This window comes from Pongo pygmaeus, chromosome 12, assembly GCF_028885625.2.
Source record: "Pongo pygmaeus isolate AG05252 chromosome 12, NHGRI_mPonPyg2-v2.0_pri, whole genome shotgun sequence".
Classification (NCBI taxonomy): Eukaryota; Metazoa; Chordata; class Mammalia; order Primates; family Hominidae; genus Pongo; species Pongo pygmaeus.
In genome coordinates this window covers 86792684-86808053 of record NC_072385.2, presented here as the reverse complement: position 1 = coordinate 86808053, position 15370 = coordinate 86792684, and the positions used below count along the sequence as shown (strand labels likewise).

Below are 15370 nucleotides of genomic sequence, written 5' to 3'. Positions count from 1 at the left end.
AACTTTTATTATAGTTATATTATAGATGAGAAACTGAAGTATAGAAACTTCAATGCTAAGCAACAGGCCTAGGATTTCAACTCAGGAATGCCTGAGTCCAGAGCTTGTGCTCTTTCCTCATGTAAGGCTGCCTCTGCTGGATATACTTACCTCCATTTTAGAGAAAAGGAAACTGGGGTGCAGAGATGTTCCTTATGCATTCTGAAGAATTCTTGAGGCAGGCTACAAGAAGCCAAGGCCTCACGTGTGGGAGATACAGGGCATATGCAGGGAAGGGCCCATCATGCTGTGTCCCTGATGTCCCAGGAACCTCTCCCATCAGGAGAATTTTTTTATAAGGAAGGGCAGGCAAGGACCACAAAGGCCAGCATGGAATAGTTACTAACAGCAGCCAGCTGTGGAGAAGGAAGGTGTTCCAGCCTTGTCTGTTTGATGGGGTGATTCCACTATCTGAGGATCTGCTTCCCTCCCTCTCCCGGCTGCCAACAACTGTGAGCCCATTCACTAGATCCACCCAGAGGGGCAGTTCTGGATGAAGAAGGGTCAGTGCAAGGTCCCAGGGTCTCAGAGGGTAGGGAGGGAGGCAATGATAATTTCCTTTTAAAAGGCAGAAAGAAGTGTGTCTTCTCAAAATGCCAGGGGAGACTGTTTTTTTGCTTGGGTCTGGTATGTTTTCAATAATGCTATCAAATTAAAAAATAGTCGCCAGACCAGGGGAAAACGCTATGCATTCTCCTAGAGAATGGTGTCATAATCTAAATTTGGCCAGAGAATGAAGATCCAAAAGTGATTTCATTCAGAAGAAAAAATGCCTAAAAGGGGAAAGTAACTTTGAATTCTGAGAATTTACTCCTGCAAAAGGAGCAGGGTATAGCTGAGGATAGTCACAGGAACTATGGTAAGAGCAGGCACATGTGAACATTTGTATTAAACACACCCTGCATGTGGCAGGAGAAGAAGCTGATGTGAACAAAATCAACTGCTCGAGGTTTTGTTTCATCAGTTTTATTGGTCATATATCCAGAATTCGTCATATATAAATCTTTCAAAATAATGAGCTATTACAAGAATAGTTTACAAGTCAGCTTTGACTGCACAAATACTTGACACAGGAAACCATTTTTACAAATACATATGTTTTCTTATAATACTTTAATAAAGAAAATAAGTCTGTATACATCTTACGGCAAATTTTATGTAGTCTCTTTTTCCCATTCAATCATCGTTTCAGGTTTTCTATTACAGAATGTCCATCACATCTAATAAACCAATTTACAATCTGCTGCTTCTTCTCATTTTCAAATACTATTAAGATTCACACTGTTAAAGGGTTTTTTGGGTTCCTTTTCTAATCTTTCCTGATTTGAAAAGAATTCATGTATCTAGGCTAAAAGAGGTAACTTCAACAATATCCCTCCTGACTAGAACTTCTATCTGATTAATCGTTGGTGAATTATCTTTTCACTTCCTACTTAGCCTAGGCCAGGTAGTAGTTTTACCCCTGCTGATAAAGTCCTGACATTCTCAAAAGTTCCTAAACTGCAAATAAAAAAACCTTAGAAACAAGAGTGAAATAGAAATATTAAGAAAGCTAAAACACTATTGATTAGAGAACACACTTAAATTCAAGGTCTCTCCCAGGTTGAAGACAGAAAAGCAATAAAGTATAAGGATGTGGCAGTAGTTGTATAAAATACTGAAAATCTGAAAAAGAGTCATCACTTAAGCCAGTAGTGTATCATTTCCAAAATGTCAGAGGATACAGAATCTTAGACTCTGTGGCTAGGCTGAACTCAGAATCTCAGACTCTGTGGCTAGGCTGACATTCTTATGCTGCGGCTTTGAAATAGCCTAATAAATATCCACTTGCCCAGAGCAAGTAATCATTTAGGCCAGGGGAACTTTGCAGAATACTGACCATGTTTACCTGAAGAGATAGGAACCACCAGGGCAAACATTTGCCATTCACTCCATTCCTTCACTGTTACTGAAAAGCATCCACTTGGCAAAGCCTGTTGTTTTACTTTTCAGGTAACGTGAATTAAAATTAAGAAACTAGCAGTATTCTACTACAGTCAAGTTCCTGAGTACTCAGCTCCAATTATCTAATATTCTTGAAAGGATGCTGATATGGTTTGGTTGTGTCCCCCCACAAATCTCAACTTGAATTGTATCTCCCAGAATTCCCACGTGTTGTAGGAGGGACCCAGGGGGAGGTAATTGAATCATGGGGGCCAGTCTTTCCCGTGCTATTCTCGTGACAGTGAATAAGTCTCATGAGATCTGATGGTTTTTCAGGGGTTTCTGCTTTTGCTTCTTCCTCATTTTTTCTTGCCACCATGTAAGAAGTGTCTTTCGCCTCCCACCATGATTCTGAGGCCTCCCCAGCCATGTGGAACTGTAAGTCTAATTAAACCACTTTTTCTTCCCAGTCTTGGGTATGTCTTTATGAGCAGTGTGAAAACAGACTAATACAGTAAACTGGTACCAGTAGAGTGGGGCATTGCTGAAAAAATACCCAAAATGTGGAAGTGACTTTGGAACTGGGTAATAGGCAGAGGCTGGAACAGTTTGGAGGGCTCAGAAGAAAACACGAAAATGTGGGAAAGTTTGGAACTTCCTACAGACTTGTTGAATGGCTTTGCCCCAAATGCTGATAGCTATATGGACAATAAAGTCCAGGCTGAGGTGGTCTCAGATGAAGATGAGGAACTTGTTGGGAACTGGAGTAAAGGTGACTCTTACTATGTTTTAGCAAAGAGACTGGCAGCATTTTGCCAGTTCCATAGGGATTTGTGGAACTCTGAACTTGAGAGAGATGATTTAGGTTATCTGGTGGAAGAAATTTCTAAGCAGCAAAGTGTTCAATAGGTGACTTGGGTGCTTTTAAAGGCATTCAGTTTTATAAGGGAAGCAAAGCATAAAAGTTTGGAAATTTGCAGCCTGACTATGCAATAAAAAAGAAAAACCCATTTTCTGGGGAGAAATTTAAGCCAGCTGCAGAAATTTGCATAAGTAGCAAGGAGCCTAATGTTAATCCCCAACACCATGGGGAAAATGTCTCCAGGCCATGTCAGGGCAGCCCCTGACATGTGTGTGCAGCCTAGGGACTTGGTGTTGTGTGTCCCAGCCACTCCAGCCATGGCTGAAAGGGGCCAACATACAGCTCGGGCTGTGGCTTCAGAGAGTGGAAGCCCCAAGCCTTGGCAGCTTCCATGTGCTGTTAAGCCTGCAGGTGCACAGAAGTCAAGAATTGAGATTTGGAAACCTCCGCCTAGTTTTCAGAAGATGTATGGAAATGCCTCAATGCCCAGGCAAAAGTTTGCTGCAGGGGAGGGGCCCTCTCAGCGGCAAGGGAGAGAACCTCTGCTAGGGCAGTGCAGAAGGGAAATGTGGTGTGGGAGCCCCCACACAGAGTCCCTACTGGGGCACTGCCTAGTGGAGCTGTGAGAAGAGGGCCACCGTCCTCCAGACCCCAGAATGGTAGATCCACCAACAGCTTGCACCGTGCACCTGGAAAAGCCGCAGGCACTCAACACCAGCCGTGAAAGCAGCCAGGAGGGAGGCTGTACCCTGCAAAGCCACAGGGGCAGAGCTGCCCAAGACCATGGGAACCCACTTCTTGCATCAGTATGACCTGGATATGAGACTTGGAGTCAAAGGAGATTATTCTGGAACTTTAAAATTTGACTGCCCTGCTGGATTTCGGACTTGCATGGGCCCTCTAACCCCTTTATTTTGGCCAACTTCTCCCATTTGGAACAGCTGTCTTTACTCAATACCTGTATCCCTGTTGTATCTAGGAAGTAACTAGCTTGCTTTTGATTTTACAGGCTCATAGGTGGAAGGGACTTGCCTTGTCTCAGATGAGACTTTGGACTGTGGATTTTTGGGTAAATGCTGAAAAGAGTTAAGACTTTGGGGGACTGTTAGGAAGGCATGATTGGTTTTGAAATGTGAGGACATAAGATTTGTAGGGGCCAGGGGTAGAATGATATGGTTTGGCTGTGTCTCCACCCAAATCTCAACTTGAAATTGTATCTACCAGAATTCCCACGTGTTGTGGGAGGGACCCAAGGGGAGGTAACTGAATCATGGGGGCCAGTCTTTCCCATGCTATTCTCGTGATAGTGAATAAGTTTCACAAGATCTGATGGTTTATCAGGGGTTTCTGCTTTTGCTTCTTCCTCATTTTCTCTTGCTGCCATGTAAGAAGTGGCTTTCACCTCCCGCCATGATTCTGAGGCCTCCCCAGCCACGTGGAACTGTAAGTCCAAGTAAACCTCTTTTTCTTCCCAGTCTCGGGTATGTCTTTATGAGCAGCATCAAAACAGACTAATACAGATGCTTTAAGCAAGCCCTTGTCCAATAAGGTATTTAATAGCACTTAGGGACTATTAGATGTCCCATTTCTCTTCTCTTTCATTTCTCTTATCTCTTCTCACCCCAGTGTAACGAATCGCTACAGGTTTTTATCAAAATGCTGCAGCAGTAGTTGGAAATGAGTTATTTTGCATTACTAAAGTGTTCAATCACATTATCACGGGTCACATTTGTATATAACCAGGAGATGGCCAAATAACATCTACTGCAGTGATTTTGCAAATTCAGCATAGTCAATGTATCCATCATTGTTCTTGTCATCATCTCTCAAAACACCATCTATTATGTTAATCAGTTCATCTTCGCTCATTAGTGGTGCCTGTTCACTCCCTTCCTACAAAATACAAATTAGACAATGATGAGTTGCACATTTTACCGGAAGAAGTGCTTAGCTAACGTCCAAAATATCCACGTTCTTTCATGGCACTGTTTATTAAAAAAAAAAAAAAGGAAAAACAAAACAACAAAATGTCCATGCTCATATGTGTCCAAAAACTTTCAATGGAGTATGGGGCTACTTCTAGGAATCAAGATATATAGAGAGAGAATATGTATTATTGAGTCAATTTATCATAATCCAGTTTAGAAATTGTATTTGCCAGTTAAAAGATGGCCCTTCAAAATAGGCTTTTGCTTATTTGTTTCATTACAGCTCATTCTTCTTTAATTGGAAAAGTGCCAGTCCTCCTGAGGGTCAGCTCTGTGCACAAATTTGCCTGATAAAATAGAAACAGTGACGAATTGGACAACAAGTTGGCATCAAAACAAGGGGAAGAAGGCACTGCCGATCAGCAGAACCTGTTATGATCTTTGAGGAGAAAGTATTTCCCATGCTCCAAGAGCAGGGGTAGTGGGCTGAGGCTGTTCACATCCTTGGCTGGTTCTTCCTTTGCCACATCTCCCACATTCACCCTTCCCTCTCCTATCACCACCACCATCCTCATCTGCCAGGACTGCTGAGCCCTAATTCCTCTGCCTAACACTAGTCTCTCCTCATGTCCTTCAGTCTGTCTCCCACAGCCAAGGATCTTCCCTAAACAATGCCATTCTCCTGTGCAAAATCATTCATGCTCCCTGCTGCCTTCAAACCCCACCTGCAGTCCTAGCAGCCAATGTAACCCCACTCACCTGGCTAACTCTGCCTTGCTTCCTCTCTATAGAGGGCAGTGTGGCAGAAGGGGAATGACATTCAATGTGGAGGCACAAGGATTTTTTTTTTTTTTTGAGACAGGGTCTGACTCTGTCACCCAGGCTGGAGTCCAATAGCACGATCACAGCTCACTGCAGCCTTGACCTCCCAGGCTCACGTGTTCCTCCCCACTACCCTCCCACCCCCTGTCACCCCAGCAGCTGCGACTACAGGCAAGCATCACTATGTCCAGCTAATTTTTGTAGAGACGGGATATCACCATGCTGCCCAGGTTGGTCTTGAACTCCTGGGCTCAAGCGATCCTCCTGCCTCAACCTCCCAAAGTGCTGGGATAACAGGCATGAGCCACTGTGCTTAGCCTGGCACAAGATCTTGATTTCAGTTTCTTCACCTAGAAAATGGGAGGGTTTTGTTTGTTTTTTGTTTTCTGAGACAGGGTCTCGCTCTATTGCCCAGGCTGGAGTTCAGTGGCAAGATCGCAGCTTGCCACAGCCTCAACCTCTCAGGTTCAAGTGATCCTTCTACTTCAGCATCATGAGTAGTTGGGACTACGGGCACGCACCACTGAAAATGGAAGTATTAACAATGCCTGCCACTGCCTACTCAAGATGTTGCAAAGATCCAACGAGATCTCTAACCTACTTGAAAGGGCTTCAGAAACTTTGGAGCACCGTACAGTATCACACAAGACCTCAATTACTGCCACGTCCCTGAATCCCTTGGTCTCAATTCACCATTCTTCCCAAACAACTTCTCCCTTGCTCTGCAGTTTGAATACGGTCTGTCTTTTAGGCACTGACTCTCATACTCTGGTGTGTAACAGAAATGCCTGTAGCACTTAAAGATACAAATGCCCAGCCCTGGGACTTCTGCCTCAGCAAGTTATCCTTTGCGGGAAGGATCGTTGGACAGAAAGAGGCAGAACACAGAAGAGAAAGAAGCAGCAGCACCTTTTTTTTCTTTTCTTTTTTTGAGACAAGGCCTCACTCTGTTGCCCAGGCTGAAGTGCGGTGGCATGATTATGGCTCACTATAGCCTCGACATCCTGGACTCAAGCAATCCTCCCACCTTAGCCTCCTGAGTACCTAGAACTACAGGCATGCACTACCAGGCCTGGCTAATTTTTTTATTTTTGTTTTGTTTGTTTTGTAGAGACAGGGTCTCACTATATTGTCAAGGCTGGTCTTGAACTCCTGGCTCAAGTGATCCTTCCACTTTGGCCTCCCAAAGTGCTGGGATTACAGATGTGAGCCACCATGCCCAGTGGAGAAGCAGCACTCTTGGCACATAAGGACAACACAAGTCAACAAGACTGGGGACCAAATTAACAAAGGGAAACCTTTCTGTGATACAGTCCCCCAAGCCACCACCAGACCTACCTCCTTATGGACATGAGTGATGGCTGTGGAGAGTTCTAAGCCATCAAGCAAATTATTGCCATCATAATCATGCATTTTGAAGTAATGGAGCTGCAATTCTTGTGGTGACATCTCCGCCTCTGGTTTGTTGATGACACCTTCTAGATGCTCCATGATATGCCTAAAAATCAACAGTCAGGTTCAGGCCAATTGACAGATACTGGGATCATGCTGAAATCTTAAGGACTCTGAAAAGTTCAAGATCTTAAACTTCCTCCAGCTCAGAAAAACAAACACCAGCAGTGGCAGACCACACTCGAGGATTACATAGAGATAGACAGGGCCTTGAGAGGAGCAGGAAAAGTCAAATAGACCCATCTGTTATGCTGGCAGGATTAGGGTATTCTTTCCTCTTTATTATTAGAATTTTGTTATAAGATTTTCAGGCCATCAATTTAAAAATATGTCTTTTAAAACAATTTTTTTTTTTTTTTGAGACAGGGTCTCACTCTGCCACCCAGGCTGGAGTACAGGAGCGTGATCTCGGCTCATTGTAGCCTCAACTTCCCAAGCTCAGTTTATTCTCCCACTTCAGCCCCCAAAGTAGCTGGGACCATAGGCATGTACTGCCACATCCAGCTAATTTTTTTGCAATTTTTCAGTAGAGGCAAGTTTTCCCTATATTGCCTAGGCTGGTCTCGAATTCCTGGGCTCAAGCAATCCACCTGCCTCAGCCTCCCAAAGCACTGGGATTACAGGTGTGAGCCACTGCACCCAGCCTTAAAAACAAAGGATAACCGAGTATAATGCGTGAGGCTAACTGGCCCAAGACAAAAGCTGCAACAAATGATTCAATGTTTGAATGTGTTGGTTTAAAAAAGGTCTTGTTATAGTCAAGAAACCTTAGCTATTTTCTGGATTCCGCTACTACGACTGTGTATGTGTACCTGTGTGTCTATTTGTATGTGTGTAACTATCTGTGGTGAAAAAACGGAGAGACTGGATTCAGGCAAGTAATGTGCCCCATTTGGGCCTAAAGATCTTCCACCTGTGATACGATGGTGAAAAAAGAATACCTGACTTATAGGTGGCAATAAAGAATAAGAATCACCCTTGAAGAATGTCAAGGAGCCACAGAAACAGGAAGAAGGAAAGGAGGACTGAGCGTGCCCTTGCCGCTGGCTCAGCTGCAGATGATAGGGAGGCCCCTGGACCACAGCCCGGGCTGAATACGTACTCTTGGTCGTGCACTGTGTTCTTATCCAGGCCCATGCTGCCGGGTTGGGAGAAACTGGCTGCAGGCTCCTCAGCCCTGGCGCCTGGGGCACAAAAGGCCCAGAGCAGGCCACACAGGAAGGGGGTTCTGAGCAGGGATCTCATGGTCATCAATATCTGTGAGATGGGAAACACAGAAGAGGAAGGCAGAGCATCAGAGCAAAGGTTTCGTTCAGGGCTTGACATGGTATGATCCTGGGAAACCTGATGAAGCAGTGAGGTTAAGAAGAGAGCTTGTCAAACAGGGCCCAATGCCAGCTCTGCTTTGAGACTGCGGGATGACCCTGGGCACTCCAAGTCACTCAAATGGCAGGAGAAGGCTCATGAGGTTTCCTGAAGTGCCTGCAGAGTGCCAAGCAACACGTGAAAGCTTGAAGGGACTGGAAGATTATTCCTGCCTCCCAGAAGCTACGGTCCACTGAAAGAAATATTTTCTACCAAGAGCACCAGGAAAGGCAGCCAGCGAGTTATGTCAGATTATCAGAGAAAGAGAAAACCCTCTAGGAGTTCAGGGGAAGAAATCCCCTCTGAGTGAAGGAAAATCAGAGAAGGCTGATTGAGCTGGTGACACTTCCGCTGGGCCTGGACAGATATGCAGGGACTGAAGGACCACAGGAATCGTGGGAGCAGAGTGGCAGGTGCCCACAAGTGGGAAAGAAACTACAAGTAGTTCAGCTGGGCTGCAGCCTAGAGGGTAGGAAGCAGACAGGACAGAGGTGGCTCCAAGGGCTAGACAGGCTGCACTGGACATGGCTTTGCACACTAGGCCAGGGCTTGACATCTCCTGCAGAGAAAGAGAGGAGAGTCACTTACAGTTCATGAATGGGAGGTGAAATCAGAGCTTGGTTTCACAATGACTCATGTGGCGGCACAGTGGGGAAGGCATGAAGTGGCAAAAGCAAGACTAGAGGCGGGAGCATGGTAGCCAAGGGAAGTGGTAAGGCGGGTCAGATCAAGGTCTGTGGCAGTGGACAAGGTTCTGTACCTCCTGGGTGGTGACAGTGGCAAGTAACTTAACCATGGTGAGCGGGCACTGGAAAGGAAGGTTACAGAGAAATCAGGATTCCATCAGGGACTCACAGGGTTTGGCCACACTTGGAATTGTGGTCAACAAGACGACACAGTCAGCTATAGAGCAAGCTCTCGGAGGGCAGGGAGAACTTTAATCCCACCAGTATTACCCGCCAAGGGTCAGGCAGGCCTTTAATTGTTGATTCAACGGAAAGTCTTGGTCTGTCCTAGGGCTGACAGACTGACCTCAAAAAGGAAGGTGAAGGACAGCCAGGTGACCTACATACAAAAACAAAAGACCTGACCGAACACTCACTTCCCAAAAGGCAAAACAGATTCTGCTAGATAACAAGGCCAGAGATTTCTAACAGGCCAATTGTAGTCCACAGCCCCAAACCAGCAGTGGTAAAGACAAACCATAAGGCACTGGTCATCCCCTTTACATGCTACACACAGGGCTCAGCTCAGAAGCTGCAGCTGTCTCTGTGCCTGGGGCTGAGAGGTAGAGGTGTTATAGTCCCTCTTACCCATCCTAAAAGGCTCTCAGGGCAGAACCCTGAAAGTGTGAGTGTGCCACCCTACAACACTTAGAAAAATTTCCCAAATCCATTTTTCCCATTACCAGTATTGCTTCCCATGGCCCCCTCCTTAAAGGGGACAATAGTCACTGGGATGTCTAACTTCCAGGATAGGCCAGGCATGGTGGCTCGTACCTGTAATCCCAGCACTTTGGGAGGCTGAGGCAGGAGGATCACTTGAGGCCAGGAGTTTGAGATCAGCCTAGACAACACAGCGAGACCCCATCTCTACAAAAAATAAAAAATTAGCTGAGCGTAGCAGTGCACCCCTATAGTCCCAGCCACTCAGGAGGCTGAGATGGGAAGATTGCTCGAGCCCAGGAGTTCAAGGCTGCAGTACACTCCAGCCTGGGTAACAGAGTGAGACCCTGTCCTCCACCACCAAAAAAAGGAAGAAACTTTCAGGGTGCTAAAAAGCACCTAGAATCTAGTCTACTTCTAAACAGTGACATCAAAATGCAATCTGTCTCAGACCTTTTATTTTTTAATTTTTATTTTTTTGAGACATAGTCTTGCTCTTTCGCCAGGCTGGAGTGCAGTGGCGCAATCTTGGCTCACTGCAACCTCCGCTTCCCAGGTTCAAGCAATTCTCCTGCCTCAGCCTCCTGAGTAGCTGGGATTACAGGTGCGTGTCACCACGACCAGCTAATTTTTGTATTTTTAGTAGAGACAGGGTTTCACCATCTTGGCCAGGCTGATCTCGAACTCCAGCCCTCAGGTGATCCACCCGCCTCGGCCTCCCAAAGTGCTGGGGTTACAGGCATGAGCCACCGTGCCCGGCCACCTCAGACCTTTTATATCCATAGTTTAAAAAAAAAAAAAGCAACCGTGCCTGGCCACCTCAGACCTTTTATATCCATAGTTAAAAAAAAAAAAAAAGCAATCTGTCATACGTAATAGGAAAGAATGCTCAATATATATTGAATGAAAAAGAACAGGCTACAAAAAAGCGATAAAGAATAATACACTTTTGTAAAATAAAAATGTGTATTTCCTACACAAACTATCTCAAGATAACAAAGATTATCTTGAGACATGAGATTAGAATTGTGATTTTCGGCCGGGCGCAGTGGCTCCCGCCTGTAATCCCAGCACTTTGGGAGGCCGAGGCGGGTGGATCACGAGGTCAGGAGATCAAGACCATCCTGGCTAACATGGTGAAATCCCGTTTCTACTAAAAATACAAAAATAAAAATTAGCCAGGCGTGGTGGCGGGCACCTGTAGTCCCAGCTACTTGGGGGGCTGAGGCAGGAGAATGGCATGAACCTGGAGGCAGAGCCTGCAGTGAGCCGAGATCTGCTATTTTTTTATGAATATGTATTCAGTGTAATCTATCCCATAATTTTGTCCCAATACTATATGGATCGGATACAAAAGGAGTTTCTGGTTAATTCTTATCTCCACAAAATAATTCAGAAACAGTCAGAAACTACACTTCCAATTTTACCAAATAAAAGTACCCAGACCTTGGCCAGGGACAGTGGCTCACATCTATGATCCCAGCACTTTGGGAGGCCGAGGCAGGCGGATCACTTGAGGTCAGGAGTTTGAGACCAGCCTGGCCAACACAGCGAAACCCGTCTCTACTAAAAATACAAAAAAAACTTGTTGGGCATGGTGGTGTGCACCTGTAATCCCAGCTATTTGGGAGGCTAAGGCACAAGAATTGCTTGAACCCGGGAGGCAGAGGAGGCAGCGGTTGCAGTGAGCCAAGATCATACCACTGCACTCCAGCCTGGGCAAGAGAGTGAGACTGTCTCAAAAAAAATTTTTTAAAGTGTCCAGACCCTGACAAGGCCACTGCCACTGTACCTGGTACCACAAAACAAGGTTTCAGGTTACTCCTAGCAGTGACTGCCTCGGCCATAACAGAACAACTTGTTCTGACCACACATCTTGGAGTTCTGGGACAGGAAGGATCAGAGAAGGGAATCAAGCTCCTCCCAAGCCTTTCAGACTCACTTACATCAAATGTTTCTTTCTCCAGTGAGGACTTTTCAATTCCAAGTCTGGCGTAGGTATTCTTCCTGCAGGCTCCCAAGTGCTTCCCTTCAGAAGGCTCCTGTCCACAGCTGATGACAGCTGCAAATTAATTCTTTTTTTTCTTTTGTTTTCTTGTGTGTGAATGAATTCTTGAAAACCTGCCTGATTACTTATCAGTGCCCTTTGCTGGATGGGCTTCGAGAGGACTTGGACTGAATCCACATTCCCAGTATCAGGCACAGTGCCTGGAACAGAAGCTGCTGGTTCTTAGCCTGTGTGCCATGGTCCTTGGGGAGCTGGGGTGATTACCACCTTTGCAGATATGCCACCAATTTTTAATGTCACTGTAACTGAAGATGAAACTTTCCTTTTGGAGATATCTATCATGGAACTCATGGCACCATTTCCTCCACTATGTGATTGGATGCTTAGTATATCAATTTGGTGTGTGTGTGTTGGGGGTGGGGGAAATTCTATTTAGATAACACCAAAAAGCGACCAAGTGATTAATCATGTAGTAACTATGAGTCCAAAATATCCCTTCTTTAAGGGAGGTGGGATAAAGGCCAAGAACCACTGATTTTGAACTTGTCTCATTTTGGTTTGCTGTTGCAGGTTTCTAATCATTGGAATGCAACAAAAGCCAAATCAATAAACATAAAGAAAAAAAAATCCTCCAAGTGGTACAATGAAAACAGGGAATCGGGCTGGGCATGGTGGCTTATGCCTGTAATCTCAATACTTTGAGAGGCTAAGGCAAGTGAATCACTTGAGCCCAGGAGTTCAAGACCAGCCTGGACAACATGGCGAGACTCCCTCTCTAATTAAAAAGAGAGAGGAAGAAAGGAAGGAAGGCAGGCGAGGGAGGGAAAGATAGAAAACAGGGAATCTAACTGCCACCTAACAAATTAAACTGCTGACAGTCAAGAGAAAGCATAAGCAACTCCCTCTACCCAAATAACAGGTTGCATCATCCATGCTCTAACTACTTAGCTCAAGGCCATGGGCAAACAGCCTGAAGATAAGCCCCAGCTCACTGGCCTTCTTTAGGAAATTATAAAGGCCAGGCTGAAGAAAAACCCAACAGAGGAGAAATTTCTGCAAAGGGACTTCAGGGCACAACCCATACCTTGAGACAGCCCTCACAAGGTGCAGCCTCAGTCCTGGGAGGGCAGTGCTGGACCATCAGCAGCAGTGCGCCTCCCAGTGCCTTGGCTGTCACAATGCTCCCCTCCTGCTCTGCTAGCCTCCTCTTGTACCACAGCCTCCACTCCTACTGGTTCCATCTGTCCATCTCCAACTTCCTTCCAGGACAGGTTCAAATGTCACCTCAGGATTCTTCCAGCCAAGACCAATTGCTCTCTCATCTGACCTCAGTCTGCAGCCTCTCACACTCATTTGACCTGAACATACGATCACAGGTTGTTCTCCTTTTCCATTTTTCTATTTTCCTCCCTCTCTGAGAGTCAGGACCCTCTCTCCTCTGGCTCTCATTTACCTTACTGATCTCTGCTGAGCTGACCTGGCTCATCGCTGAATCAGGGAAGTGAGTCTTGGCACCTAGGTGTATTGTTCACTATCCCACAGCGGATCTAGCTTTAGCTGGAACTTCCTTTGGAGCCTTCCAGTGGTTTGACCTGGCCCAACCCTTTCCTCCTGGTGTGTCATCAGTCCTATCAGCACTAAGAGTTTGGGGCCAGCCTTCCTGCCAGCAGCTAGTAGCAGCTTCTCCCTCAAGGGGCCCTTGGTTAAGAATTCAAACCCAAAGCAGCCACACTCACCAACATCCAGACATCCTGTACCCACAGCCAATGCCAAAGAAAAACTGACCAGTACTTTCTCACTTACCCCCGTCATGGTCCTGGAATGAAGGCAAGAAAATAACCACCTTCCTAAGCTAAAGAAACCTCTACACGGAATGAGGGTTGAGAATTGGTTCTGAAAAAGCAGGCATTTAATATTAATAACTTGATCTATTTGTTCATCTAGGGAGCCCAAGGAGCACCCATGCTTCATTTATACATTTAATGACCGTACTAACAGCACAAGGTACTGAAGATAGTACTATGACCTCGACAAACTCCTCTCACACAGATTACAACCTGGTAGAAAAGAGAGACCAGCAGGCAGACACCCATGGGGTACCACGAAATCCCCAACTCACACCTGAAATAACACATGAAGGATAAGAAGGATTATTTCAACCAAAGGACAGTGCCTCAGACATAACGAACATATTGAAGGAACATGTAAGCCCAGAAGGAACTTGTTCTGATCTAAGAACCAAAAAAGATTCAGTATGGTTAAAGACACAGTACAGTCGAGACAAATGAATCTAAAGTTAAAAGAAGATAGGTCATGAACGGCTTTGCAAGCCCCGTTCAAGAGCTTGGAAGAGCAATGAGAATCCAACAAAGGGTGGTAAGGGAATGGGGGGACGCTTCTGGTGACATGATCAGATTTTTGTTTTAAGACCATGGCTCTAGCCTCTCTGTATAGAACAAACTACAGAGGATGAAGAAGAGATGCAGGGATCATCAGGAAGACACCGAGGTAGTCCAGAGAAGAAAAGGTGGCCTGAACTAGGTAGGGCAGTGGGATGGGACTGGAGAATGAACGTATCCAAGACAGCTTTGCGAGGGATTAGATGTGGGTGGGTAAAGGAGTGCAGCAACTGAGAATGATACCCAATTCTGGCTTGGGCACCCGGGTGGATGGCCATGCCCAGAGAGGGAATACAACAGGAGATCAGCTTCCCCCGCCGGGCCCGACAGGACCTGTGGTCTCCCTGAGAGGGGGAACAAGGAGCAGAGGGAGAGTAAGGCCTCCGGCCCGCTGCTTTTGGGCCGGGCCAAGAGCAGTGTCCACCCGACACAGCTGGTCCCACAGGCCGATCCTCGGGCCCCCAGGGACCAGGGAAGCGGGCGGAGATCTGCCCAGCCGGCCCCGTCTGGCTCCAGAGCCCCCAGTGGGGCACAGGCTTCCGCCCCGGGAGACAGGCCGTGCTCCTAGCCGGTTAAGCGTCCCGAGACAGCCTGGGGGCCCAGCCCCCGCCCCCAGACTGCTCCTGCCTTTCATCTTGAGCCCAAGCCTCCAGCCCACAAGAGAGGCGCCTGGATCCCGCCCGCTGCGGAGGGTGCGCTAGTTCACTCACCCTTACGGTCTCCGAAGCAGACGCGAAGCCCTCCAACGTGAGCCTCACCAGCCCCCGTCCCCAGAACGCTCTTCCTCGGCTTCGCCCCGCCCCCCCACGACCTGCCTTGCGCACGCGCGCTCCCTGCCGCCCGCCCATTGGCGCCGCCGGGCCCCTCCCGCTGGCGGCGGCGGGGGGCTGTGAGAACGGCTCGCGTGAGTCCACGTGTAATAGGCCCGCGCCCAGCACTGGAAGGACTGACGCAGTTCTTCTACCTGCTTTCCCGAGGGCGACACTCGGCTCTACTCCAGTTGGGCCGCTGGACGCCCTAGGGGCCCGGCAGGTTGCTAGGCAACCCCGGAAGCCCTCAGGAACGTAGTTCCACGTGCGACGTAGAGTGGCGGATCCGGATGGGGCGGACCCCAAAGCTGGCTCCCAACTCCGCTCCCCCTCTCCTATACAGGGCTCTTGGTTCAGGTCTCTTGGTTCGTCCTGCTG

General features: G+C 47.0%; 1 protein-coding gene across 7 annotated transcripts; it reads right to left on the bottom strand.

The window, feature by feature from the left end:
• Positions 1-989: 989 nt before the first annotated feature.
• On the bottom strand, positions 990-15170 carry MCFD2 (multiple coagulation factor deficiency 2, ER cargo receptor complex subunit). 7 transcript variants are annotated; one of them, XM_054473058.2, is made up of 6 exons: positions 14894-15002; positions 11723-11838; positions 9891-9983; positions 8129-8283; positions 6913-7072; positions 990-4717 (listed from the first exon to the last, which is right to left on the bottom strand). In XM_054473058.2, the coding sequence occupies exons 4-6, from the start codon at positions 8275-8277 to the stop codon at positions 4586-4588; spliced, it is 441 nt and encodes a 146-aa protein (XP_054329033.1). In that variant the 5' UTR covers positions 8278-8283; positions 9891-9983; positions 11723-11838; positions 14894-15002; the 3' UTR covers positions 990-4585. The 7 variants fall into 7 exon arrangements, with proteins under 7 accessions (XP_054329033.1, XP_054328997.1, XP_063505475.1 ...); XM_054473022.2 differs by lacking the exon at positions 9891-9983 and having other exon boundaries at positions 14894-15026; XM_063649405.1 differs by lacking the exons at positions 9891-9983; positions 11723-11838; positions 14894-15002 and adding an exon at positions 15148-15170.
• Between the last annotated feature and the right edge of the window lie 200 nt (positions 15171-15370).